At 41.6% G+C, this 25,074-nt stretch overlaps 2 protein-coding genes across 2 annotated transcripts in view; one reads left to right on the top strand and one right to left on the bottom strand.

The window, feature by feature from the left end:
- Window positions 1-10,153, bottom strand: part of LSM1 (LSM1 homolog, mRNA degradation associated) — an 11,474-nt gene extending 1,321 nt beyond the window's left edge. The window contains exons 1-3 of the mRNA XM_077769518.1: window positions 9,807-10,153; window positions 5,124-5,192; window positions 3,661-3,776 (exon numbers count right to left, since the gene is read on the bottom strand). Coding sequence (XP_077625644.1) covers window positions 3,661-3,776; window positions 5,124-5,192; window positions 9,807-9,852 — 231 coding nt within the window. The 5' untranslated portion in view covers window positions 9,853-10,153. The remainder of the gene's footprint in view (window positions 1-3,660; window positions 3,777-5,123; window positions 5,193-9,806) is intronic.
- A 153-nt stretch (window positions 10,154-10,306) lies between these two features.
- The window catches only part of BAG4 (BAG cochaperone 4), a 29,481-nt gene continuing 14,713 nt past the window's right edge, over window positions 10,307-25,074 (top strand). The window contains exon 1 of the mRNA XM_077769516.1: window positions 10,307-10,664. Within this exon, the coding sequence (XP_077625642.1) occupies window positions 10,395-10,664 (270 nt within the window). The 5' untranslated portion in view covers window positions 10,307-10,394. The remainder of the gene's footprint in view (window positions 10,665-25,074) is intronic.

Raw genomic sequence — 25,074 nt, 5'->3', positions numbered from 1 at the left:
TTTTTTTTTTTTTTTTTACAAATAGTTTATTGTCTTTTCTCTACTATTTTAATTTAAAAGATTTTTACTTAAAAAAAGTTATTTTTTCCCTTATTTTATTGTTTAAGTAGGCTCCACTCCCAATGCAGGGCTTGAACTCACGACCCTGAGAGCAAGACCTGAGCTGAGGTCAAGAGTCAGACACTTAACTGACTGAGCCACCCAGGTTCCCCATTTTTCCCTTAATTTAAAAATACATGCTCACTGTATGAAATTTAGAGAACAGAGCAGAAAAATTTTTTTTAATTACCTGTAATTCCAGTATAGAACAGTAATATATTGGTGAACATCCTTCCAATTTTTCCATGTATTGACTTAAAAACAAAAAACAACCCCACAATGCAAATATTAACTGTATTTTTTTCACTTACTATGGCATAAGCTTAATATTTTTATGTCTGAACACCTTACAAACATCTGATAACTAAATTTATAATGCAGAACCTTGCTATAAAGTATCTCGCTACCCATAGACTGTTTATTGTCCTTAAACAATTCCGTGTTTCTGTATCATGCTGTGTTTCTGTAACACGGAAGGCCTTATAAACATGGGTATTCTTATTTCTTATCTTCTTCTATGATTTTCAACAATAAAATTCTGGGAAGGCATCAACACATCACCGACGTGCTACAGCTGCTCCAGCCTCTACCCTAGGTGCTAACACTGCGCATGCCTGCCCCACCCTACCCCGGGTGCTAACACTGCACATGTCTGCAAAGGCCCCGAAAGACACAGGCAGTGAGGGCATATGGAAGATTCTCACCAGAGAGGTTAGAGAGAAAGTCAAACAAATTACATTAAGTCCTGCCCTGGGTCAAATGTTAACTGTACTGGGCAAAGCAGATCTAATCAAATGTAACCTGCCGTCACAATCTATGGGTAGCAGCTGAAGGGAAGATAATATCATAGCCTGGTGTACTGCCTCTTAGACTTTTCAATATGCTAATCATCAAGCTATTCATGTGGTTATGATGATGCCAATTCCCAACAAGCAGTCTTATTACATAAGGCTGTGTGCATTACCATCCTTGAGGCAGGATCTAGGGACTTCTTAAACAAGATGTTCACAGAATCTAAATGGTTTCTGAGTTTCCCTAGGGCTGGTACTTAATTTCTTCAAACAGACCATTGATTCATAAGCTGTTTATGGTTCAACTAACTTGAACCGTTAAGTGTTTAATGGTACCACTGTAAAAATTTTGCGGCATCCAAACCATTAACATATAAGAGTACTTTCTCCACAAAAGGGCCCCCAGGAAACAATGAACCTTTAAGAACAAATGCAAGACCATCCCTCCTCATGCACGTATACATCTACAAAGGGGCACATTTGTGCCAATGTGAACTGGCACACAAAGCATTTCTGTGGTGTTCACAACTATAAAACTGAAGCAGAGTATGTATGAATATTTTAACTTGAATCTTTTCCTCTGATAGGTAACATATTTCCTCTTTAAAAATTAAATTGAGAGGGGTGCCTGGGCGGCTCAGTCGGTTAAGCGTCCGACTTCGGCTCAGGTCATGATCTCACGGTTTGTGGGTTTGAGCCCCGTATCTGGCTCTGTGCTGACAGCCAGCTCGGAGCTTGGAGCCTGCTTTGGATTCTATACCTCTTTCTCTGACCCTCCCCTGCTCACGCCGTCTCTCTCTCAGAAACAAATAAAACATTAAAAAATTAAAAAAAAATTAAATTGGGAAAAGTATAAAGGAAAGAATAATCACCCATACTCCTCCTGTCCAGAGAGGGGTTAGCCCCTCTCAATATACTGGCAGTCCACTTAATAGTCATTTACTAGCCCCGCTCCCCACATCCCAGGATACTTGAGTGCTGTATTTCAACCTTTACGTATTACAATGATATGACAATTTCTACTGCTGAAATGTGCAAAAAATGATCTAATGAACCAAAAAATAGCAACCACAAAAACAAAAATTAGAAAAAAAATGCCATTCATTTCATTGCAGCACTTAGCAATACTGCTACTGATAATATTGATTAGTCATCTTTAGCTCCCTGTCTCAACACGAGGCCTCTAAACCTGATCCTGGCAGAATGATATCGTTACTTTCTCAAACGGTTTATTTTTGAGAATTGCTACAGACCAAACCACTCTACTCCAAAGACTTCTATAAATCTAACTTACGATGTGGGTAGGTGTTGAGAAACTATACTGAAAACTTTTAAAAACAAAATAGGAAAGGATAAAATTAAGCAAATGCCAAAGTTTTTAGTTGGAATTTCCTGGCAAACCCAATAATCAGAAGCAAAGTCAAAGGTTTTAAATAAAGCATTTTTAAGTAAATATTTTATGTAAAACATGAAGTTTTATCTTCTTTTAAAAATGTCTGAGAATCACTATATCGTACGCCTGAAACTAATATAACACTGTATGTTAACTAACTGGAATTAAAATAAAATTTAAGGGGCACTTGGGTGGTTCAGTCGGTGGAGCGTCTGCTCTGGATTTTGGCTCAGTCATGATCTCATGGTTGGTGAAATGTAGCCCAGAGTCAGGCTCCGTGTTGGAGACTGATTGGGATTCTCTCTCTTTTTCTCTCTACCCTTCCCCCAATCATGTGCTCCCTCTCTCTCTCTTAAAGTTTATAACATAAGTGGCTCCTGTGTGGCTCAGTCTGTTAAGCGTCCAACTTCGGCTCAGGTTATGATCTCATGGTTCATGAGTTCAAACCTCACGCTGGGGTCTGTGATGACAGCTCAGAGCCTAGAGCCTGCTTTGGTTTCTGTGTCTCCCTCTCTTTCTCTCTCAAAAAATTAACAAACCTAAAAAATTAAAAACACAAAATAAAAACTTAAAAAGCTAAGAAAAGGTCTGAGTACTAATAGTTATATATGATTCATATATGACTTTCTAAAATATTCTGATTTTGTATGTATATAATCTTACATAGATGTATATGCATAGTTATGTATTCACACACACACCCCTACAGTAACAACCCTTTAAAGAAGACTTAACTTTTCACCTGCCAACTGGTCTTCCTGGCATAGATACACAGGTACCTCTTTAGTTGTGAGCTAAGAATCCAAGTGAAGCTGAGCTCCATTCTCAGGACAGGTAACAGATCGCTTCTCCTACAGCTATTCTTTTCCCTTCCCCCCCTTAAAAAACAGGGACATCACATTGAACACGCAATGTGTCTTTTCCCCCAAACACTGCTCATTAGCTTTATGTCATGGAAACCTACTTGTAACCAACTGTTTAAATGACTGCAAAATATTCCAGTGTATATAAATCATTCTTTGTTGAATTATTCATCTCTTGTTAGGTAAAGTTTTTCAATTTTCTGTTATTAAAAATGGCAGAAATAATACATTAATGAGCATATTTGTAAGGATGGTATTTTTATGATAGCAGGTAAAATCAATGATACTGTGCTAATGGATCAAAATCTTTAAAATGCGAAGAGGCACTGAAACAAAGTTAATTATTCTCTATAGTTTTCCTTTTACCACTCTAGCTTTCCTAAGCTAATTTGGTGGTTTCCTATGAGAAGCTGGGAGAAATGTGAAAAATGTATTTTTTCCTTCTTGAAATGACAAAAGAAACCTAACTAGCATGATTATCAAGACCCACAGCAGCTTAACAGTTTTCACTTACTATTTCTCCTAGTAGGACCACATTTTCTCCTCTGACCACAAAAATCCCTCGAGGAATATCACCGTATTTTTTGCCCACATGAATACGCTCCACAGTCTGATGTAGCACTAAATTAGCTATAAGTGTATAGGGAAGAAACAAAGATATTTAGTTCAAATTATTGGGTAAAGGTCCATAACTCAAATAATCAGTTATTTCGAGTAGAAAAGATTTAGCTAAACATGATTTCCAAACTTTCTAATTCTGGGAAAAGCTAAAATTTGAAACAGTCTTCTCTTATTTCACTAAGACACACCACCTGGGGGACTTCTAAACAACTGCAAACTGAGAGAGCATTTGGGATTATGTTGCACTAATGTGTGACTGTTGGTGGGAATCAGTTACAAAAATTAAATTCATTTATATCAGTTAAACTGCAAATATCAACACACTGTAAGAATATAAAGGAGTAGGGCAGCTGGAAGACTCTAAAGCCTAAACAACTGCAGAGATTGAAACTTTCTAAGACAAAAGCAATTTCTCTGTGTTGTGTGGGCATGTGTATATGACGATTTACCAAAGATTTAACTTTGTTTCAGTACTTAGGATTCATTTAACCCAGTGCAGGTATCCATGGGTTATGATATACAAAAACCTATTTTTTCACGGGGTCAGATAACCATACCTGGTAATCTGAGAATAAAGTATTTGCTACTTTCCTCCCCAAAATAGTTTGACAAATTTGACTTAAGATTCAGAACTCTAAACTGTTAAGAATAATTACTTTTCTTTTAAAAATTGGTACTGTTTGTCTTATTTGAAGAAAAGTATCTATGCTATCTTCAATAATTCCTATAAGTGTTTCAATTATGTTACTTTTCCTCATGCTCAAATCCACTAGCAGAGGTCCAACAAATGTTGATATGAACTGAGAAATTCCTTGAAACAGAAACAAATATAGATCTCTTTAGAGACATGCAAGATGCAAAACAAAGACCAAGACTCTTGAGTCTGAGGTGTCCCTAAACTGTAAAATCTTGAACTTAATGTTGGGATCCCTAAAAAGCTTCAGGAAATACCTTCTATCCAACTTTCATTGGACAGAGAGGGACTACCTTCAGGGCAGGAACTGCTTTGAAGAGTAGTCGCACCCAAGCCAATGTACAAATGAGCAGCTTTTTCAGTGGACTGAGTTTATTTCTATCATTTGGCTCCCTCTACTGGGGAAAATAAAGAAACAGTCCAAAACATTGTAATCGTATGTTCTAGTGAAAACCAGTTTTAGAAATACAAGCTTGTAAATACTAGCTTTTGAATCACCCGATCATGATTTGGAAAACAATGACGTAATGACTCAAAACAGTATTCCGTTATCCAGATACTTGAGAAAGTTGCAGGTAAGTAAATTTCAACATGAACTAACACAAAAATACATACAGTGGCGGCTCTTTTATCCAGAGGATGAGTCCACAATTAGTACATACCGAATTGATCAATGCTTCTTAAAAAACCTATAAGTGTCCTTCCATCTCGAAGCAGGACCAAATGCTTTTCTGGGGAGAAGAAAAAAGATCTTTAAAAAATGAGAACTGTTGGCTTCAGCATTAGTTTACAGGGTTAACAATAAAAAGAAGTTAATAACAATTTAAGCTCTCCCACTTCCTTTTCCAATGTATTTACAACAGAGTTCATTAGGAAATCAGAAAGAGGACCAAGGTATTCTGGGGTTTAGACGACAGAGTCATGCTGAAAAGGATCGGAATGCGGCAGAGGGGGCAAAGCGGTGGGTGAGGGGCCTGGAGGCCTGACTCCCGACTCTAGACGTTGATGTTGGCAGTTAAACCCTCCCAGTGTCGTGTCAGCTTCTATATCCACGATTTGAGAAATTTAGTCTAGATGACCTCTATGATCTTAATTCTAGAATTATTTCCCTCTCAACTTAGAAGAGCTTCTATTTCACACTTTGGAATCAGAGGAGGCTTTAAATAAAAACAATGCCTTACTCAGAAGGGTAAAATGAGGATGCCGATAATCAGCTAGAGCAAAAATTCAGTAATATTTATTGACAGCTATGTGCTGTTCTGGGGCTGAGATATACAGTAGAGAAGACGACTCAGAAAGTCATCGACCTTATCAATTTANAGGACTTACTATGATTTTAGTATAATGGAATAATAAAGAGGATAGCAGGTCAGTATGATGAAGAGAGGGAAAGTGGCTAGGGAAAACCTCTTTAAAGAGGTGACTTTCGGCTCATACTGAAGAACTGACATTAAGCCAGTTGCTAGAATAGGTAGCAAAATTCATTAATTTCTTTAAAAAATTTTTTTTTAATGTTTTATTTAATTTTGAAAGAGAGAGACAGTGTGAGCAAGGGAGGGTCAGAGAGAGAGGGAGACACAGAATCTGAAACAGGCTCCAGGCTCTGAGCTGGCAGTCAGCACAGAGCCCGACGCGGGGCTCGAACCCACAAACCAGGAGATCATGACCTGGGCCGAAGTTGGACACTTAACCAACTGAGCCACCCAGGCGCCCTGATTAATTTCTTTAATGCCATAGATAAAGTACTTTCTAGAAGCATAACAGAGAAACAAGACAGGATTCTTCCCTGAAGGAATCTGTAGTCTTTTTTGGGCTATAATTAAGTACAAGAAAGCAAATCGTAATTATATGAAACTGAAGCTATCTAGCTGGAGGAAGTATCTGAGTTGAACCTTGAAAGGTAGATAATTTTTGGCCTCTGGGAAGAGTGACAGGGAAGGAGCGAGAAAGGGAAATCTATAATTTAGGCAGCAGGAAAAAAAATGTCTGTATGTATCCATACGTTTGGCTAAAATTTGGGGGTGTAAAGGGAAGTCACAGGAGATAAAATCCACAAAATAGCAGAAGCAGGTTCCGCTTGCATGATACTTCACAAGAAAATACTGAAGACCGAAATGGCAGAAATGGGAGAGCAGAATGTGAGACATGAAAAAGAAACCTATGTCAAGGCCAATTAGAAGGGAGGGGCGGAGAGAACTAAGACTATGTGGTTCCTTTTAGTTTTTTAAGAGAAAGAGAGAGAGACAGCGCCAGCGTGTACACAAGAGAGGGGCAGAGAGAGAGAGAATCCTAAGCAGGCTCCACACTCAGTGAGGAGCCTGATGTGGGACTTGATCCCATGACCCTGGAATCATGACCTGAGCAGAAATCAAGAGTTGGATGCTCAACCAACTGAGCTACCCAGGTGCCCCAAGACTATGTAGTTTGAAATGATGGGACTGGTCAGCTGAGTTTGTGTGTGTGGGAGGGTGGGGGTGAGTGCTGGAGAGAGGAGTTAAGGAAATGTAGGAATTTTTAAGTCTTCATGTCAGGGCAGATCATTTATCAAATGTTGGGAATAAAAGAAGCTTAAGGTGGGGCACCTGGGTGGCTCAGCCGGTTAAGTGTCCGACTTCGGCTTGGGTCATGATCTCGCGGTTCGTGGGTTCGAGCCCTGTGTTGGGTTCTGTGCTGACAGCTAGCTCAGAGCCTGGAGCCTGCTTCAGATTCTGTGTCTCCCTCTCTGTCTCTCAGAAATAAATAAAATATTAAAAAAAAAAAAAGCTTAAGGTGGAAGACTACTTAGCTATTTGTGATTCTGACGTGCTAATCAGGACACCTATGTAGAGATGTCAACAGGCAGTTGTAAATGTAAGACTGGAACGTCAAAGAGGTCAGAATTAGAGCAATTTTGGGTAAGTCCACAAAGAGATGATATAATTATTAAAGTCCAGGAGCTCTCTTAGAGATTTAAAGAAAGAAGGCCAAAGATAGATCCTAAGGGACCACCTATTTTAGGGAATGCTGAGAGTTAGGTAATAAAATCACCAAGTATCAATCTGGCAAAAACCGAGAAAGAAAACAGAATTAAGAATCCAGTGGTAATAGTATCACAATGTTGCAGAGGGGAGGGAAGAACCCAGAGGACTGCATCAGATTGCTACCTTTTAAGAATGTAGCTTCAAGGGCGCCTGGAGTGGCTCAGTCCGTTAAGTGTCCGCCCTCTTGATTTCCACTCAGGTCATGATGTCACGGTTCTTGAGATCGTGCTCTGCTTTGGGCTCTGCACTGACAGCGCAAAGCCTGCTTGGGATTCTCTCTCTCTGTGCCTTTCCTGCACATTCTCACAGCACGGCGTGCACATTCTCTCAAAATAAATAAACTTTTTTTTTTAAAAAAAGAATGCAGCTTCAGCGGTTTGATGACAATAAAAGTCAGACTGCAGGGGTAAGGGAGGTAGTCAGGAAGTAGAGTCAAATGAAGAGGAATCAAAAAGTTTGGGGGTAAAGATAGGAAAACAGGGATGGGAGTCTGATGAGGAGACGTAACTGACAGAAAACATGAGATGCACAGACCAGAATATACATGGAGTGAAGGACCCACGCTAAGAGAAGATATGAGAGGAAAAGGGTATTAATGGAAGAAGCAGTGGGATGAAAGAGAAATAAAGGAGACTGAAAGAGAGGAACACTTCCTACTCAGATGAGAGGATGGGGGAATTTGCAGAAAGACTGAGGAGAGAAGATGAAATTGTGTGTGTGGTGCAGGGGCAGTGAAGGGTGCATAAGAAATTGTTTCAAACTTTTCAGTAACAGAGGGGGCTTGGAATCCACAAAGAATGGGTTAGAGGGCTTGAGGACAAAAATTATTTTTTAGTAAAAGGGGACAATGTATTAGGGGCCTCACATAATTCAGATATATAAAACGAGAGGTGGAAACAAAAGGGCATCCACAGATGACAAAAACTGAAGATTTCACTACATATATATTATTACATATTACAGATAGGCTTGTGCAGTTCTTATTCATACATGAATATGGTCCAATTCACACTACATTTTCTTTTGACAGCAAAATCACTAATTTTGATTTAAAAAAAATGATTTCAGACCATGACAAAAAGAGGATATGATCATGGGCTCACTTTTCAGCTTATTATTATTAAAATATTTTATTTACTTTTGGGAGAGCACAAGCGGGGGAGGAGAGAGGGGGACATATGCTAAGCGGTCTCTGCACTTACAAGTTGACAGCAGCAAGCCCCATATGGGGCTTGAGCTCATGCACCGTGAGATCACGACCTGAGCTGAAGTCCGCCACTTAACCGACTGAGCCACCCAGGTGCCCCTTATTTTATTGTTTTTAAGAGATTTTATTAACTAATCTCTACACCCAACATGGGGCTCAAACTCAAAACCCAGAGACCTAGAGTTGCATGGTCTACTGACTGAGCCAGCCAGGCGCCACAGACTCATTTTTTAAATTTGCATTCACAGTCACTGTGATTGTTGTGACTTGTTCAGAACCGTGTAAACCATTTTGCAGCAATTACAAGTTAATGAGACAGATCACAGGATTACAATGATTAGAAAATGTGGCTTGAGGAATAATTCGCAGAGGAGAGCTTAGAAAAAGACAGGACAACTGTAAGTTGGTTCCTCTTCTGAACAGGACTGAGCTCATCTTCAGGACAATTACAAGGAATAAGAGAGGTCTTCTTAGTAGGAGTAAAAAGAAACTTGACGAACAGAAAAAGGAAAAAAAATGTGAAGTGATTCAGTCTTTCCAGAAAAGTCAAGACCTTGTCTGGCAGCGATCTCTACTATCACAACCTCAAAATGCTAAAGACCCTTACGGTAGAAGAATACTGCAACGGCTACGCAGCACAAAGCCTATGTTTACTGCCAATTACGTCCAACTACTGCTGTCTTAAAAATCCCCGTTTCTTAATGAATCCTTTTTCTAACTATTCTCATTCATCCACCAGTAACAACCTGGTACTTCGATATATCGCAGGTGGGAGACAGTGAAAGGGGGTGGAGGGAGGGCAATTTTCCTGTTTGGGCCTCAGCAGCCGCGTCCTTCCACAGCAGAACTTGAATTCTTCGGCTTGTGGCTTACCGGCCCCGGGGATTGGTGGAGGCTGCGAGAGGCAGGGCTGAGGTAGACGGCTAGGAGGGTGGGCAAACCGAGCGTCTAGCGGCTCTTCACTCACGCGGAGGATGTCAACGCCGAACACTCTGAATCGTGTCAAAAACACACTCAACCCGCCCCAGACTCATTCTACGAGCCCCTTCTCGAAGAGGTACGCGCCCAGGAGGAAGGATCGCGCCCCAAACTTCATCCAGAGGAGATGAGCTACTCACTGTCTATGTCCTCGATGAGGCTGGCGGTGCCGGGCATATAGTTCATTTTGAGCTGAGGTAAGGCTGCAGTGTACAGCGGCGGTGGGCCAGCGTGTCCAACACTTTCCTCCGACCTCAGTCGCCGCCGGGGCGGGACCGGGACAGGAACCCGGACCAGGAGCAGCGCCTCTGCCCCGGCTTTCAGCAGCCGGGGCCTGCCGGAAACGCCTCCATATTATTCCCACCCACTTCCGGTATCACGTGCCCGTCCTCAGGAAGAGGCGGGGCTGTCGTGCGGTCCGGAGACATCCTTTCCCCATCCCTGGTGAAAGGGGAAAAGGAATCTAGATTGACTAGATGGATGGGAAAACGTATTCTCTGTATTGAGGAACACGGTGCTGCCACTTGCCTTCCTGCTTCCCAGACCCCAAAGTCACGGATCCCCGTTCCTCAATTGTCGGGACTCGGCAGCCGAAGGGGCGGGCCCGGGCCTGGGATTGGCTGTTGTCGGCCGACCCCTTTCACTGCTGTCCAGTTCCTCTCGCGGGCACGCACCTGCGCAATGGACCGGTCGTGGGGGGCGGGAAGCGCTTAGGGGCAGCAGAGCCCATGTCGGCCTTGAGGCGCTCGGGCTACGGCCCCACTGACGGCCCGTCGTATGGCCGCTATTACGGGCCAGGGGGTGGAGATGTGCCCATGCACCCACCTCCGCCCTTGTATCCTCCTCGCCCTGAACCTCCGCAGCCTCCCATTTCCTGGCGGGTGCGCGGGGGCGGCCCGGCTGAGACCACCTGGCCGGGAGAAGGCGGAGGGGGCGATGGCTACTATGCCTCCGCAGGCGCCTGGTCAGAGACAGGTCGAACTGGAGGAAGCCACCAGGTGAGCTTTGCGCCGTATGTCCCAGGGTGTTCCGATAAGGGGAGTCTGGGGGTGAGGGCCATCGGGATTGATAAACCCCCAGAGTTCGTAATGGATCGGGTTTCTTATTTTTCTTATCGGAGGGTTGGAGAGACAGACTGGCTGGGATCGGGGCTGGGGGGATATGCTTGTGCCCTCCTTGCCTTTCCTGTTTCGACCATAATAAATGAGTCTATTACCGTTAAAAAAGGAAGAAAGATACTGCGCTGACTTGCTAAGCTAAGTAGCAAACTGCGGAATCATCTCTCTCCTTGAATTGATGTTAGGCTGGAGTGACCTGGCCAAGCTTTTCGAGCTCTAACAATTTATTCTGCGTGGCTCATATGGCCGGCTCTCCCCGAGAAGGGAGGTGGCTGCAGCCCCCGCTGTCACTCAGCAACCCCTCCCGCCGGGAAGGCGCCGTGAAGGAAGAGGAGGGATCCGGAATTTAGCCCTTTGCCCCTAATGCTTTGCCCAGGACTGACTCACCAATAATCAGCGTTGGAAGCACCTTTACTTGGATTATTAATTTAATCTTCACTGCGGCTGCAACGTAAATGTCATTACAGTTTCCCTATTTTATGCCCAAATAGTTGGCTCTGAGAGGTCAACTCACTTACTTGGGTCAATAGATGTATCCCCGGTTTTTGAAGGTTCACTTACTTCTGCTTCGTTTTTCAGGAAAGACCTACGTTAGGGCCTGTTTTTACTAACTAAAAAATCTGAAGAAGAGTTTTGCTTTCACGAAAAAAAGGTGAAAAGCGGAAATAGCTTCAGCGTCTGTTTTGCAGCAATAGTTGTAGAGGCAGTGCGCAACTTGGCAGCGAGAGTGGCACCGCCAAGCTCCTTCCCTGGGAACTGCACTCAGCATCTCAGGGTCTCGCTGCCATAGCTTTGAACTGTGTCTCTGAGCATCGGTGTTTCATCTTGATTTATTTTGTGCATCCATTAGCAAGATATGTTCTAAGGTATCAGAAAAATCTCCGAAAGGTTATTTTGAGGGTCTGGGATTGCTGAAACGTTTTTCATAAAAATGAATTAGGTAATCGCTTTTTCGCCTTATGCCATTTTGGCTTGCAAAATATTTCATAGGAATGTCCTAGTTTCAGATAGCAGGGAAAACCTGTACACTCGGATTTACAGCATTTTACTCCTTGTTTTCCTGCCAGTTATATACTTCTCTTTTGTTAATTCAGTATTCTTAGTAGAGAGTTATTATACAGCGGGGCGCACACCTCTGTTTTCGTTCAGTAATTGTTAGCATCTCACTGGGTTGAAAATGTAGTAGTGAAATTCCCATACATTGCTGGTGGGGATGTAGAATGGTTCAATGCTTTGGAAAATAGTCTGGCAGTTCCTCAAACATTAAGCATAGAGTTAGTATGTTATTCAGCAACTTTGCTTTTAATTATGTACCCAAGAGAACTGGAAAACATGTCTACGTAAAAACTTGCGTGTTTTTATGGCCAACAAGCATGTTCATGGCAGCATTATTCAGAGTAGCCAAAAGTAGAAATAACCCAAATGTCCGTCGACTGATGAATAGATAAAATATGGTACACTTCTACAGTGGAATTATTTAGCCATAGGAAGGACATAAGTACTGATACATTCTATGACATGGGTGAACTTGAAAACATCATGCTGCATGAACAAAGATGGTCAGAAGGACCACACACTGTATGAGTCCATTTATATGAAATGTCCAGAATAGGCAAATCTGTAGAGACAAAAAGATTAGTGGTTTGATAGGGCCTACGGGGACTGTGGACGCTGAGGTGATGATAAAGGGTATGGGGTTTCTTTTGGGGCTGATGAAAATATTCTGGAATTAGATAGTAATGATGATTGCACAACTTTGAATATACCAAGAACTATTATACACTTTATTAAAAAAATGTTCATTTTTGAGATAGAGAGGGAGAGAGGGAGCACTCCCACGTGTGAATGGAGGAAGGACAGAGAGAGGAGGAGACAGAGGATCTAAAGAGGGTCTGTGCTGAGAATAGAGAGCTCAATGCGGGGCTTGAACCATGAAATCATGACCTGAGCCCAAATCGGTTGTTTAACCGATTGAGCTGCCCAGGTGCCCCTGAATTGTACACTTTAAAAGGTGGGTTTTATGCCACGATAGTCCTATATTTTAAAAAATTATGTGAAAACAACATGTTGTAGTAAGAGGTTAATTGTGAAGAAGGGTTATATATTTTTTTGTCTAAATCTGGAAGGAGCAGGCTGTGGAACTTTAATTCCACGGGATCAGAGAGATGAAATGCTTGGCTTACAAGTAGGCAGACTAGACCGAAGACCGACGGAAAGAAAAGGGGAGACGTCCACCTCTACTTGGACTTGCAGTATTCCCAAAACAAAGGTGTGTTTTCTGGGCAGGGTTAGAGAAGTTAACATTTTAGAGTGTGTAGGGTTTTGTAAGATATGGTTGGAGTATGGGTGTGCGTGTAGGATGGGTGATGGTGCTGGGGTAGGAGTGGTTGGTAATGAAGCTGGAATGTGTTATGGGCACTTGTAAACCATTTCAAGAATTTATCTTTTCGGGGCGCCTGGGTGGCTCAGTCGGTTAAGCATCCAACTTCAGCTCAGGTCATGATCTCATGGTTCGTGGGTGCGAGCCCCATGTCGGGCTCTGTGCTGACAGCCAGCTCAGAGATTGGAGCCTGTTTCAGATTCTGTATCTCCCTCTCCCTCTGACCCTCCCTTGCTCATGCTGTCTCTCTCTCTGTCTCTATCAGGAAAAAAAAAAAAAGAAATTTATCTTTCATGTTAGTGGTATGGAAACTTGAAAAGTATAGGATGGCAATTTCTTATGCAGCAGTAGAAAATTGACGCAAAAGATATGCACGTTGTCAGATGTTGCAAACGTGTTTTCCAAACTCATTGTCTTTTAACTGAATGTGGTTTTGACATAATAAATTTTACATTTTTATATAATCAAGTATGTCAAAAGACCAAAAGGTATAGGAGGGGGCACCTGGGTGGCTCAGTCGGTTGACCATTTACTCTTGATTTCAGCTCAGATTGTGATCTCAGGGTTGTGGGATTGAGTTCTGCCTTGGGCTCCACGCTCAGCTTGGAGCCTGCTTGAGATTCTCTCCCCTTTCTTGCCCCTCTCCCTTGCTCATGTGCTCTCTCTCTCTCTGGAGAAAACAAAAGATAGGGGACACTTTTAGAACCTTACTACTCAAAAAATGTGGTCCATGGACCAGAAGCTTCAGTGTCACCTGGAAGTTGTTTGAAATGGCAGAATCTCTCCTGCTCCAGACTTAATGCTATAGTTTAGAAAGAACGCCAGGTGACTCTATGCTTATGTTTGAGAAGCACTGCTTACAGAATTAAATATACTGAGGTATATTTAATGTTGCACTGAACCGCTACAAAGACTTCACTCTGTATTAACGTATGTAAATATGACAGGGGAAGAAAGTGGAAATCTAACTCTCCCTGTTTTCCTTCTTTTCTTAACTTGTTAGTTATATACTTCCAGCACTGTCCCCAAACTGGCAGCATCTGCACCACTTGCTGGAAATGGTGTATGTCAGGCCCTGTCCCTGCTCTCCAGAATCAAATGTGTATTTTAAATTTTAAAAAATAATTTTTTAAATGTTTATTTATTTTTGAGAGAGAGAGAGAAAGAGTGTGAGCGGGGGAAGGGGCAGAGAGAGAGGGAGACACAGAATTCGAGGCAGACTCCAGGCTCCGAGCTGTCAGCACAGAGCCTAATGCGGGGCTCGAACTCACTAACGCTGAGATCATGACCTGGGCTGAAGTTGGCCACTTAATCGACCAAGCCACCCAGGCGCCCCTCAAATGTGTGTATTTAATAAGATCCCTAGGTGACCTGCATGTTACCCCAGAATGAGTCATCAGAGAGAGAGTACAGAGATGGAAGCTGGAAGCTGTAGTCTCTTACTACCTAATCTTGGGAAGTGATAGACCATCACTTCTGCTGTATGCTGTAGTCATAGAGACCATTTGGGGTACACTCTGGGAGCCATCTCCACAAAGGTGAAAATACCAGCAGGAAGGGATCCTTGGGAGCCATCTTAGAGAGTGATTATAATGGGAAGGACTGGGGAAACAGAGCTCAGTTACGCTCTCAGAGTAGTTCAGAAGAGAGGTAAAAAAGGCAAGCATTTGAACAATGAATGTACACAGATTTATTTCAACATTTTACAAAAATTTTCAAACATACAGAACAATTAAAAGAACTACACAGTGAATACCTATATAGCTACCACCTAGAATCTGTAATTAGCATTTATTATATTTGCTTTATCCTATCTAGCTAGCTTACTTTTTTTTTTTTTTTAGGTTATTTTTTAAAAATAATCTCTACACTCGATGTGGGGTTCAAACTCACAACCCCAGGATCAAGAGTCACATGGTCTTCCGACTGAGCCAGCCAGGCACCTCTATCTTACTTTTTGAAATATTTCAAAACAAGTTGCGTAGATTTGAAAGACATTTTTAAAACTGTCTATCAATTGGAAGGGAAGGAAGCCAGAGAAACTGAGTGATTCTGATGTTTTAGTATTTCCTAGGAGTAAATATTTCATAGTAATAAAAAGGAAGAGGAACAGGTTTTTATGAAAAGATTAGTTTTGTCCCAGAAGAACTAGTGATTGTTTAATAGAGAAGCTTAAAAAAAAAAAAAAAAAAGCTTATTTTTGTTTTGGGTTTTTTGATGTCATTTTTTTCTTAAAGATTTTATTTTTAAGTAATCTCTACACCCAATGTGAGGCTTGAACTTAAAATTCCGGGGTCTAGAGTCCCCTACTTTCCCAACTGAAACAGCCAGGTTGATGTCAAATGTTAGAGTCTGTGGCTTCCAGGAGTTGTTGCTGGTAGGACAAATCGATAGATGTAGAGTCAGGTGGGTGATAGGGGATGGCAATAGTGATTTGAGAGTCATCAAATGTAAGCATATTCAAGGTACCAAACTGGGTAATGTTCTCGTGGGAGATCTTTGAGCGTCTAGAATAGTGACAGAGAAAGAGGATTCAGAAGGAGACAATGAGAGAGAATACTTGGAAAGACAGTAGGGAAATCAGGAAAGTCTTGCAATGCAAACCAAGCAAGGACATAATATTGTTTTGCAGGTTAACTGGTAATGAGAACTGAAAAGACACTGCTGGATTTGGCAATTTGAAAGGGCCTTGTTGATTTCAGTGATGAGAGTTTAAAATTGTACTAAAGTAATGAACAGGAGGTTTGGATGACAAGACAACCAGTATAAACTGTACTTCCAGAAGTTAGTAAATGAGAAAGTGGTTACTTGATTGCGAATCAGGATTGAGGGAAGACTTTTTTTTTTTTTTAGGGAAGAATTTTTAGGTTTAGGTGGTTTTCAATGTTTGTAAGCAGAGGAGGGTAACCTAGTAGAATGAGAAGAAAGATGGGAACAAAAGAATGGAATGTGGCTTGTGGAAAGAGGAATTAAGAACTGAGCTTCCTCAGGGCCACCTGGGAGGCTCAGTCAGTTAAGTGTCTGACTTCGGCTCAGGTCATGATGTCAGGTTCTGAGTTTGAGCCCTGCATCAGGCTCTGTGCTGGCAGCTCGGAGCCTGGAGCCTGCTTCAGATTCTGTCTCCCTCTCTCTCTTTCTGCCCCCTCTCCTCTGCTCATACTCTGTCCCTTTTTCTCTCTCTTTCTCTCTCGCTTTCAAAAATAAATAAAACATTAAAAAACAAAAAAAGTGAGGAAGAGCTGGAAAACCATCCAAGCCAGAGGAAGGAAAAATCAGTTTGGAGTCAGAGGGGAGGGACGTTGAAGGAGTTTATAGCTCTTAGTGTCCTTGGTGAAATAGGAGGTGAGGTCATCTGAGAGGAAAGGAAATGGCAGGGATTAAGCTGGGAACTTGATATGGTGACTATTCAAAACAGGTGCTAAGGGAGCGTGGAAACTTATAGAGAAGCATGGGAGAGACCCAAATGAGATCGAGAATAAAAATTTTTGATGGTGGTCAGTACAGGAAGTAAAGTGCTTTTGTAGTGATTTGGGCAGAGATAGCTATAAAAATCATTTTTAATGCACTTTTCTAATTGTTTTTGTCTAATTCTTGTGAACAAGGTGAACAGATTTGTAAATGGAATTTCGTAGCAGCACCTGTCAGCTTCCTTTGCTGGTTAGATTTGCTTGGGCTAGGTTTATATTTTGGAGGAATTTTGGTAAGTCACTGTGTAAATTTAATCACACGTCCACATCTACAACACTAGTTCTTTTTTTTTTTTTAACTAGTTCTAAGAGAAGTATGAAAGGAGTTGACTCCAGCCTTCATCTGAGATTTAAGTCTTCTCAAAAGGGAAGTAAATGAATTTATTATCTTCTTGCATCATTTTGATCAAATTTCCAGTGCCCTTAGTAATTAATTTACATTAATTACTACCTCTTGTGAAAGCCTTTTCTTTTATTTTTTAATTATTTTTTTTATTTTTGAGAGAGAGACAACGTGAGCAGGGGAGGGTCAGAGAGAGAAGAAGACACAGAATCTGAAACAGGCTCCAGGCTCTGAGCTAGCTGTCAGCACAGAGCCCGACGTGGGGCTCGAACCCACGAACCAATGAGATCATGACCTGAACCGAAGTCGGATGCTTAACCGACTGAGCCACCCAGGTGCCCCATGAAAGCCTTTTCTTACCTTTGTCTAGTTTATGGAACTTTTTAGCACCTTTGTCTAGTTTCAGACAACAAATAAAAAGTTTGGAAAGAGTTAAGCACGTGACAAAATTGGCAACTTGGTTTATAAAACAAAGGTCAGCTTTAGCCAACTTCCTGTGAGATCAAATGCCTTTTCATGGAATCAGTGTCCTGTTAAAAGGGCCTTGAGCTGCAGACTTTCGTTGTTACTGGGGATATTTTTAGATTTGTCCCATTTTGTCCAAAAGGGAGGAAAAAAAAGATGCAAAGACCATCTTTTTTATTTTTATTTTTTTAAATGTTTTATTTATTTCTAGGAGAGAGAGAGAGAGAGAGAGACAGCGTGAGCAGGGGAGGGTCAGAGAGAGAGGGAGTCACAGACTGAAACAGGCTCCAGACTCTGAGCTGGCAGTCAGCACAGAGCCCGACGCGGGGCTCGAATCCACGAACCGCGAGATCATGACCTAAGCGAAAGTCGGACGCTTAACCCACTAAGCCACCCAGGCGCCCCACAAAGACCATCTTTTTATTAAGACTTAATAAATTAATAATTCATACTACTTCATTGAAGACCTTCTCCTATCCAAGTACTAACCAGGCCTGAACTTGTTTAGCTTCTGAGATCAGACAAGGCTGGGAGTATTCAGGGTGGTATGACCATAGACAACATTCTTTTTTTTCATTTTGAAAATTATAGTATAATTACATTCTGTAAATCGTACTTTTTAAAAGATATAGTTCTGTGAGTTTTGACAAATTTATACAGTCATGTAACCACTACCATAATCAAGATATAGGTATTGACCCATCGATTTTGTTTTCTTACGTTTGTTTATTTTTGAGAGAGAGAGAGACAGACAGAGAGAATGTGAGCTGGAGAGGGGCAGAGAGAGAGAGAGAGAGAGAGAGAGAATCCCAAGCAGGCTATGTGCTGTCAGTGCAAAGCCTGTTGTGGGGCTTAAACTCACAAACTGTGAGATCATGACTTGAGCTGAAATCAAGAGTGGGACACTCAATTCACTGAGTCACCCAGGCACCCCCACACTAGTTCTTTTAAAAGAAATAATTTGTTTTAGGAAATTAGTTAAGTGGGCATTGGAGATCTCAAAAGACAAAAAGAGAAAATGGAGGTAACACAGGCGATGGTGACTCCTGCGGAGATAGAATCAAGTACATTCTGAGGGCTGGAGAATTGAGAAGAGGTAGGGATATCAGAACCAGCAAACTTGGGAGAATGGCCTGGTGGACCTGGAATCCAGGAAGAGGCACTGCCTAGCTGCTGACGACAGAGTTCTAGAAAACCAGAAGAATCTAGAGATTGCTGCTAATTGCTGTCTCTGGGTTGAAGGGCATTGCTGGGCTGACAGAGAAACAGCAAACAAGCAAACAGGAAGGAGCAAGTCCCTTCTCTCCTCTAACCTAGTGCCTCCTCTTGGCAGAACTGAATAGTAATAAGCAAGCGGTGGAGGAGAAATGTGCCGAATCCTGCATCTCAGAGCCAATTATAAAACGCTGCAGTTGAGGGACAATAGCTTAGTAACTGGTACAGAAGTTAAATTTGGGTGCCAGGTATAACTGATTGCAAGTGTGTTGTCACTGCCTCTAGACCCTTCCAGTGGACAGAGTTATAAAATAGGTTTCCTAGATGTTTTTTAATTTTTGATTTTTTTGGAAAGATTTTATTTTTAAGTAATCTCTACACCCAATGTGGGGCTTGAATTTACAACCCCAAGATTCGGAGTCACATGCTCCACTGGCTGAGGCACCCTGAAATAGGATTTTTTTAGATAGAAAAAGAAATGAGTCCATATTTATATCAATTCAAGTTAACATTACAGATTGTTTTTACTTTTTTATTGTATTTACTGCTTTCTTCTTGTATAGAATATCTTGATTACTAACAACGTTAGGATAATTATGAATACTTGCACAATCCTACAATAACATATAGCCAAAACGTGACCAAAATAATGCCAGGTCCCAGTTCAGGCATGATAGTGTGAGGAGGTCTGTGGACTCAGTCCCCAGTGAAGCTGGTCAAAGTTACTTAAAAAGAAAAACAAAAAAACAACCAGTTAAAGTCTCTGTAAATAGTCTTAGGGAATATAGCAAACAAATAAACATTTATTCTGGAAGATCTACTCAAACTCCACGAGAACAGTGAGAGTCTGTGCTGTTTGAACCAAGACATGCTCCATTTCTCCCCTCTCTCAGATCAGTAAGACAAGTTTCATTCCAGACTGGTGCAGCTGGAGGAAGAGGGCCTCCCCACCCCCAGCTCCCAGTCAGAGGGTTGTCCTGCTGGGGTGTGGGGGGGGGCAGTACATCAACATTTTTCCTCTTGCCCTCAGTTACTGTTGCTCAAGCCAAGTTCTAGGCAAGTGTGGTTAGGTAATGTGGTTCCCTCCTCCACCCCATTCCTATTTGGGGATGGAAGAAGGCTTTTACTTTGGGCAGAGCACTGCTGAGAATACTAGATCTCTGATAGCCCTACCCTTGGAAGCTTTTAAGGCCAGCTGAGAAGCCTGGAGGCTACTGCCCTTTCCCCACCCGGTGTTCGGCTCTTAAAGCAAAGTGTCTCTTAGAGAAACACACTATTGTCCCCAACCCAGCTGTAGACTCTGGCTCAGACATTTTATCTGGAGGCAGAAGCAGACTGTAAAGCAGGTAGCTCCTACTCATTTCCCAAAGGAGCTGACTTTATTTGTAACAGAGTGTGGTATGGAGAAACTGAAGCCTAAGGATGTTCTCAGAAACTGTGGAGATTGTTGTGAAAGGCAGCTGAAAGGAGATTGGTAGATTCATTGGACATGTAGTCTAAATTGTAGGCTACCTCATTTGCTGGAGAGAACCAGGGAAAGAGCCGGGAGAAGCCCTTTGGGGTTAGAACAAATCTTAAACATTTACTTGGAGAAGTCTCATTTCCAAGAAGCCCAAATTTGGTTGGATCAGATTATGGAACAATTTATGTCCCAGGGTGTAGAGCTTTAACGGCTAGGTGTGGTCGAGGAAAGAAATACACACACACACACACACACACGCTCATTAGAGAAAATGTTACATTAGAAAATATTCACTTAAAGTAAAAGAAAGCAGTAAAAGAAGAATAGAGAAATAAGAACAGATATGAGACATAGAAAACAGCAAAAAAAGTAAGATCCAACTATATGCCGTTGTGAGATAATAGAAAAAATATTCATATTGGTCTCTATCCTGGGTTCCTGGTATAGAGCTCCTGAAACCTTGGTAAATTCCTAGGTGAAAAAAGAATGAGGAGCATTTTTTGTTCTAATATTTGATCTGTGAGCCCAGTTCCTGACCAGGACTCCCTTGGAATTTCCTGGGAGTAACAACGATCTTTGGTCCTAATGAGGTGTCTCTGGGTGGTCTCCTCAGTGGCTCCTGGATGGAGCTGGTCACCAGAAAGCCCAAGCCGTGGTTAGATGTTTGGAGTTTTCAACCCTGCTCCCCATTCTCCAGAGAAGGGAGAGGGGCTGGAAATGAAGTTAATAATTGATCATGCCTATGTGAGGGAACCTCCATAAAAATCCAAACACAGCGGGGTTCAGAGAGTTTCCAGTTTGGTGAACATCCTGGGAGAGTAATGCACCCTGACTCCATGGGGACAGACGCTTCCGCACTTGGGATCCTCCTAGACCTTGTCTGCCCTATGTATCTCTTCATCTGGCTGTTCCTCTGTATCCTTTATCATATACTATAATAACCGGTGATCATAAGTATTTCCCTTGGTTGGGTGAGCTGTACTAGCAAATAATCAAATCCAAGGGGGAAGAGGTCATGGGAACCTCCGCTTTGTAGCTTAGTCAGACATAAGTTGTGGATAACCTGGAGACCTGGGGATCTGTTCCTTGGCAGTTGGCATCTGAAGTGGGGGGGCAGGCTCATGGGACCTGTGGGATCTGATGCTATCTATAGGTAGATAGTGTCAGTATTGAGTTTAATTGTAGGACAGCCAGCTGGTGTTGCAGGATTGTTTGGCATGGGTAAAAAAAAATCTCACACATCAGGTATCAGAAGTGTTGGGAGTGTGGTAATAGTGTAAGGGTAAAGGAAAAACATAGGAGTAGTGGGTTTTTCCTTCTCAGCTCTCTGTGGGAGCCATACTTCAGATTTAAGGATACAAATGGCTTGGGGTGCCTGGATGGCTCAGTCAACTAAGCATCCAGCTTTGGCTCAGGACATGATTTCATGGTTTGTGAGCTCAAACTCCTCATTGGGCTCTCTGCTGTTGGTGCAGAGCCTGATTCGGATCCTCTGTCTCCTTCTCTCTGCCCTTCCCCCACTCACAAGTGTGCACTCTCTCAAAAATAGTAAACATTAAAAAAAAATAAAGGTACAAATGGCTTAAAAATGGAAGGAGGAGAGGTGCCTGGGTAGCTCAGTTGGTTAAGCGTCCGACTTCGGCTCAGGTCATGATCTCGCGGTCTGTGGGTTCAAGCCCCTCATCGAGCTCTGTGCTGACAGCTCAGAGCCTGGAGCCTGCTGCGGATTGTGTGTCTCCCTCTCTCTCTCTGCCCCTTCTCTACTCATGCTTTCTCTCTCTCTCAAAAATAAATAAACGTTAAAAAAAAGTGAAAGGAGGAAAAAGAAATAGGCAAACTTTAACTAGAAGAAAACTGTAGTGGCTATGCGGTATCAGAAAATAAACTTTAAAACAAAAAATGTTAAGGGTGTCTGGGTGGCTCAGTTTCCAGTTCCTCAAATAGTTAAACACAGTTATCATATGACCTGGCAATTTCACTTTTAGGCATATACCCAGGAGAACTGAAAATGTATGTTCACATAAAAAATTATTCATGAAGGGGCACCTCAGTGGCTCAGTCAGTTAACCGTCCAACTTTTGATTTCAGATCAGGTCATGATCTCTCCGTTCATGAGCTTGACATCAGGCTCAGCACCGACAGTACAAAGCCTGCTTGGGATTCTCTCTGTCTGCCCATTCCCTGCTCGTGTGCATGCGTCCGCACACGCTGTTGCAAGATAAATAAAAATCTTTAGAAATTTTCATGAATGTTTATGGCAGCATTTTTATATTATATTAATTATATATAACATATAATCATATATAAATATAATGTTATAATATATAAATGTAATTATATAAGTTATATGTCATGCAATTTTATATAATATAATTATATGTAATAACTATCATAATGATTATAATAATTAAAAGGTGGCAACAATAAAAATGTCAACTGATGAATGGATAAACAAAATGTATTTATACACAATGGAATACTATTTGGCCACAAGTAAAGAATGAAGTAGTGATAACATGGTACAACATAGTTGGACCTCAAAAATGTTATGCTAAGTGAAAGAAGCTGACCACAAGATATCACATATATGATTCCATTTATATGAAATATCCAGAATAGTCAGGTTTATAGAGATAGAAGTAGATTAGTAGTGGCTTAGGGCTGGGGGAATGCAGAGATAGGAGGGTATAGCTAAAGGGTACAGTGTGTCCTTTGGAGGTTTTGAAAATGTTCTGACATTGGTTGTAGTGATGATTGCAGTTAACTGTGAATCTAAAAACCACTGAATTGTACAACTTAAATGGTTAAATTGTAGTGCATTATGTCAGTGAAGCTGTTAATAAAAATAATAATGGCAATATTATGACTAACAGTTGACTAATGAGTGCAGTTTCAGGTTTCTTTGCAGTTGAGCTTATCCCTAGAATATATTCCACTGAAGATGCAGTAAAAATACTGTTATTTAAAAGTCATTTGAAATAATTCTTTCTTTCTCTATGGTTATGTTACCAACTTGGTATTTAGTTATTGTATTTCTGACTTTTCCTGTAGTAAAAAAAAAAAAAAACCCAAGAATTGTGGCTTCCAACAGTAAACATTTATTTCTTGCTCATGTTCTGTGAGTCTGCTGTAGTGACTCTTCTCCAGACTCCAGGTTGGGTTTGGTTTGCCCATGTGTCTTTTTGTTCTGGAACTCAAGCTGAAATCATAGCTCCTGTATGGGATATGCTGGCTTCATGGTGGAGGACAGGTATGCGAAAGAATTGCTAGAGTTTGCATTGATTCCTAAATCCTTTGTTTGGAACTGGCACACATAACACATATTTGTTTCTTTTCCATGAAAGGTGAAATTACATTTTTAGGGGCGCCTGGGTGGCTCAGTTAGTTAAGTGTCCAACTCCTGATTTTGGCTCATGTCATGGGATCAAGCCCTGCTTAGGGCTTTGTGCTGCATGTGGAGCCTGCTTGGTATTCTCTTCTTCCCTCTCTGTTCCTCCCCCACTTGTAGTCTCCCTCTCCCTCCCTCGCTGTCTCTTTCTCAAAAATAAATAAACTTAAAAAAAAGGTTAAATTACATTTTTAGAATATGTTTATATTTGTACCTTTAATTCAAATCTACTCTATACAATTCTTCTGATCTTTCTCCATTTAATTATTTTTCTTTTCCAGTGTGAAAATACTGGTTCCCATTACCATTGCTGTATTTATTTCCTCTATTTTGCAATACACACAAATTGTTTAAAAAGCAAAATGCTAATATCACTACTAAGAACATTCCACACAAAGTTTAATATTTCTTTGTATTTATTTTGCTTTTAGAATGTATACCACTGAGGGGCACCTGAGTGGCTCAGTTGGTTGGGTGTCCAACTTTGGCTCAGGTCATGATCTCATGGTTTGTGAGTTCGAGCCCCGCATCGGGCTCTGTGCTGACAGCTCAGAGCCTGGAGCCTGCTTGGGATTCTGTGTCTCCTCTCTCCACCCTTCCCCCGCTTGCGCTCTTCTCTGTCTCTATCTCAAAAGTAAACATTAAAAAAAAATTAGAATGTATACCACTGAGGTTATCCATTCAGAAACCTGTTCAGGAATTACTTGAATGAATTATTTTTTGTGTGTGGTTATCCAATTTGTTTTTATATTTATTTTATTAAAAAAATTTTTTTTTTAATTTTAAAAAAGAGAGCACAATAGCATGAGTGGGGCAGGAGCAGAGAGAGTTAGAGAGATTCCCAACCAAGCAGGCTCTGCATTGTGAGCATGGAGCCTGAGCAAGGCTCAATCTCACAATCAGATCCTGACCTGGGCTGAAATCAAGAGTTGGATGTTTAATGGATTGAGCCACCCAGACGCCCCAGGAATTGGCTTTTAACAGGGCCAAAGGCACTTCATTCACACTTTCTGGGAAGACAATGGCAAATAGGGCGCATTCAGTTTAGTTAAGTAGGAGTTTCTGATTCCTTTTTCCTTTTTTTTTCTTTTTTTTAAATTTTTTTGGGGGGCGCCTGGGTTGCTCAGTTGGTTGAGCATCCGACTTCAGCTCAGGTCATGGTCTCATGCCTTGTGAGTTCGAGCCCTGCATCAGGTTCTCTGCTGACAGCTCGGAGCCTGAAGCCTGCTCTGGATTCTGTGTCTCCCTTTCTCTCTGCCTCTCCCCCACTTGCGCTTGCTCACTTGCTCTCTCTCAAAATAAATAAACATAATAAAAAAATTTATTTTTTTTATAAAAAAAATAAGTAATTTTTTAATAGTTTATTTATTTTTGAGACAAGAGATAGAGCATCAGTGGGGGAGGGGCAGAGAGAGAGGGAGTCGCAGAATCCGAAATAGGCTCCAGGCTCTTAGCTGTCCTGCACAGAACCTGATGCGGGGCTCGAACCCACAAACTGTGAGATCGTGACCTAAGCCGAAGTCAGATGCTTAACCAACCGACTGAGCCACCCAGGCGCCATTTCCTTTTA

Source organism: Crocuta crocuta, unplaced genomic scaffold (assembly GCF_008692635.1).
Source record: "Crocuta crocuta isolate KB4526 unplaced genomic scaffold, BGI_CrCroc_1.0 scaffold698, whole genome shotgun sequence".
Taxonomy (NCBI): Eukaryota; Metazoa; Chordata; class Mammalia; order Carnivora; family Hyaenidae; genus Crocuta; species Crocuta crocuta.
The sequence above is the reverse complement of the archived record's forward strand: the minus strand, read 5'-3'. Positions and strand labels throughout refer to the sequence as shown.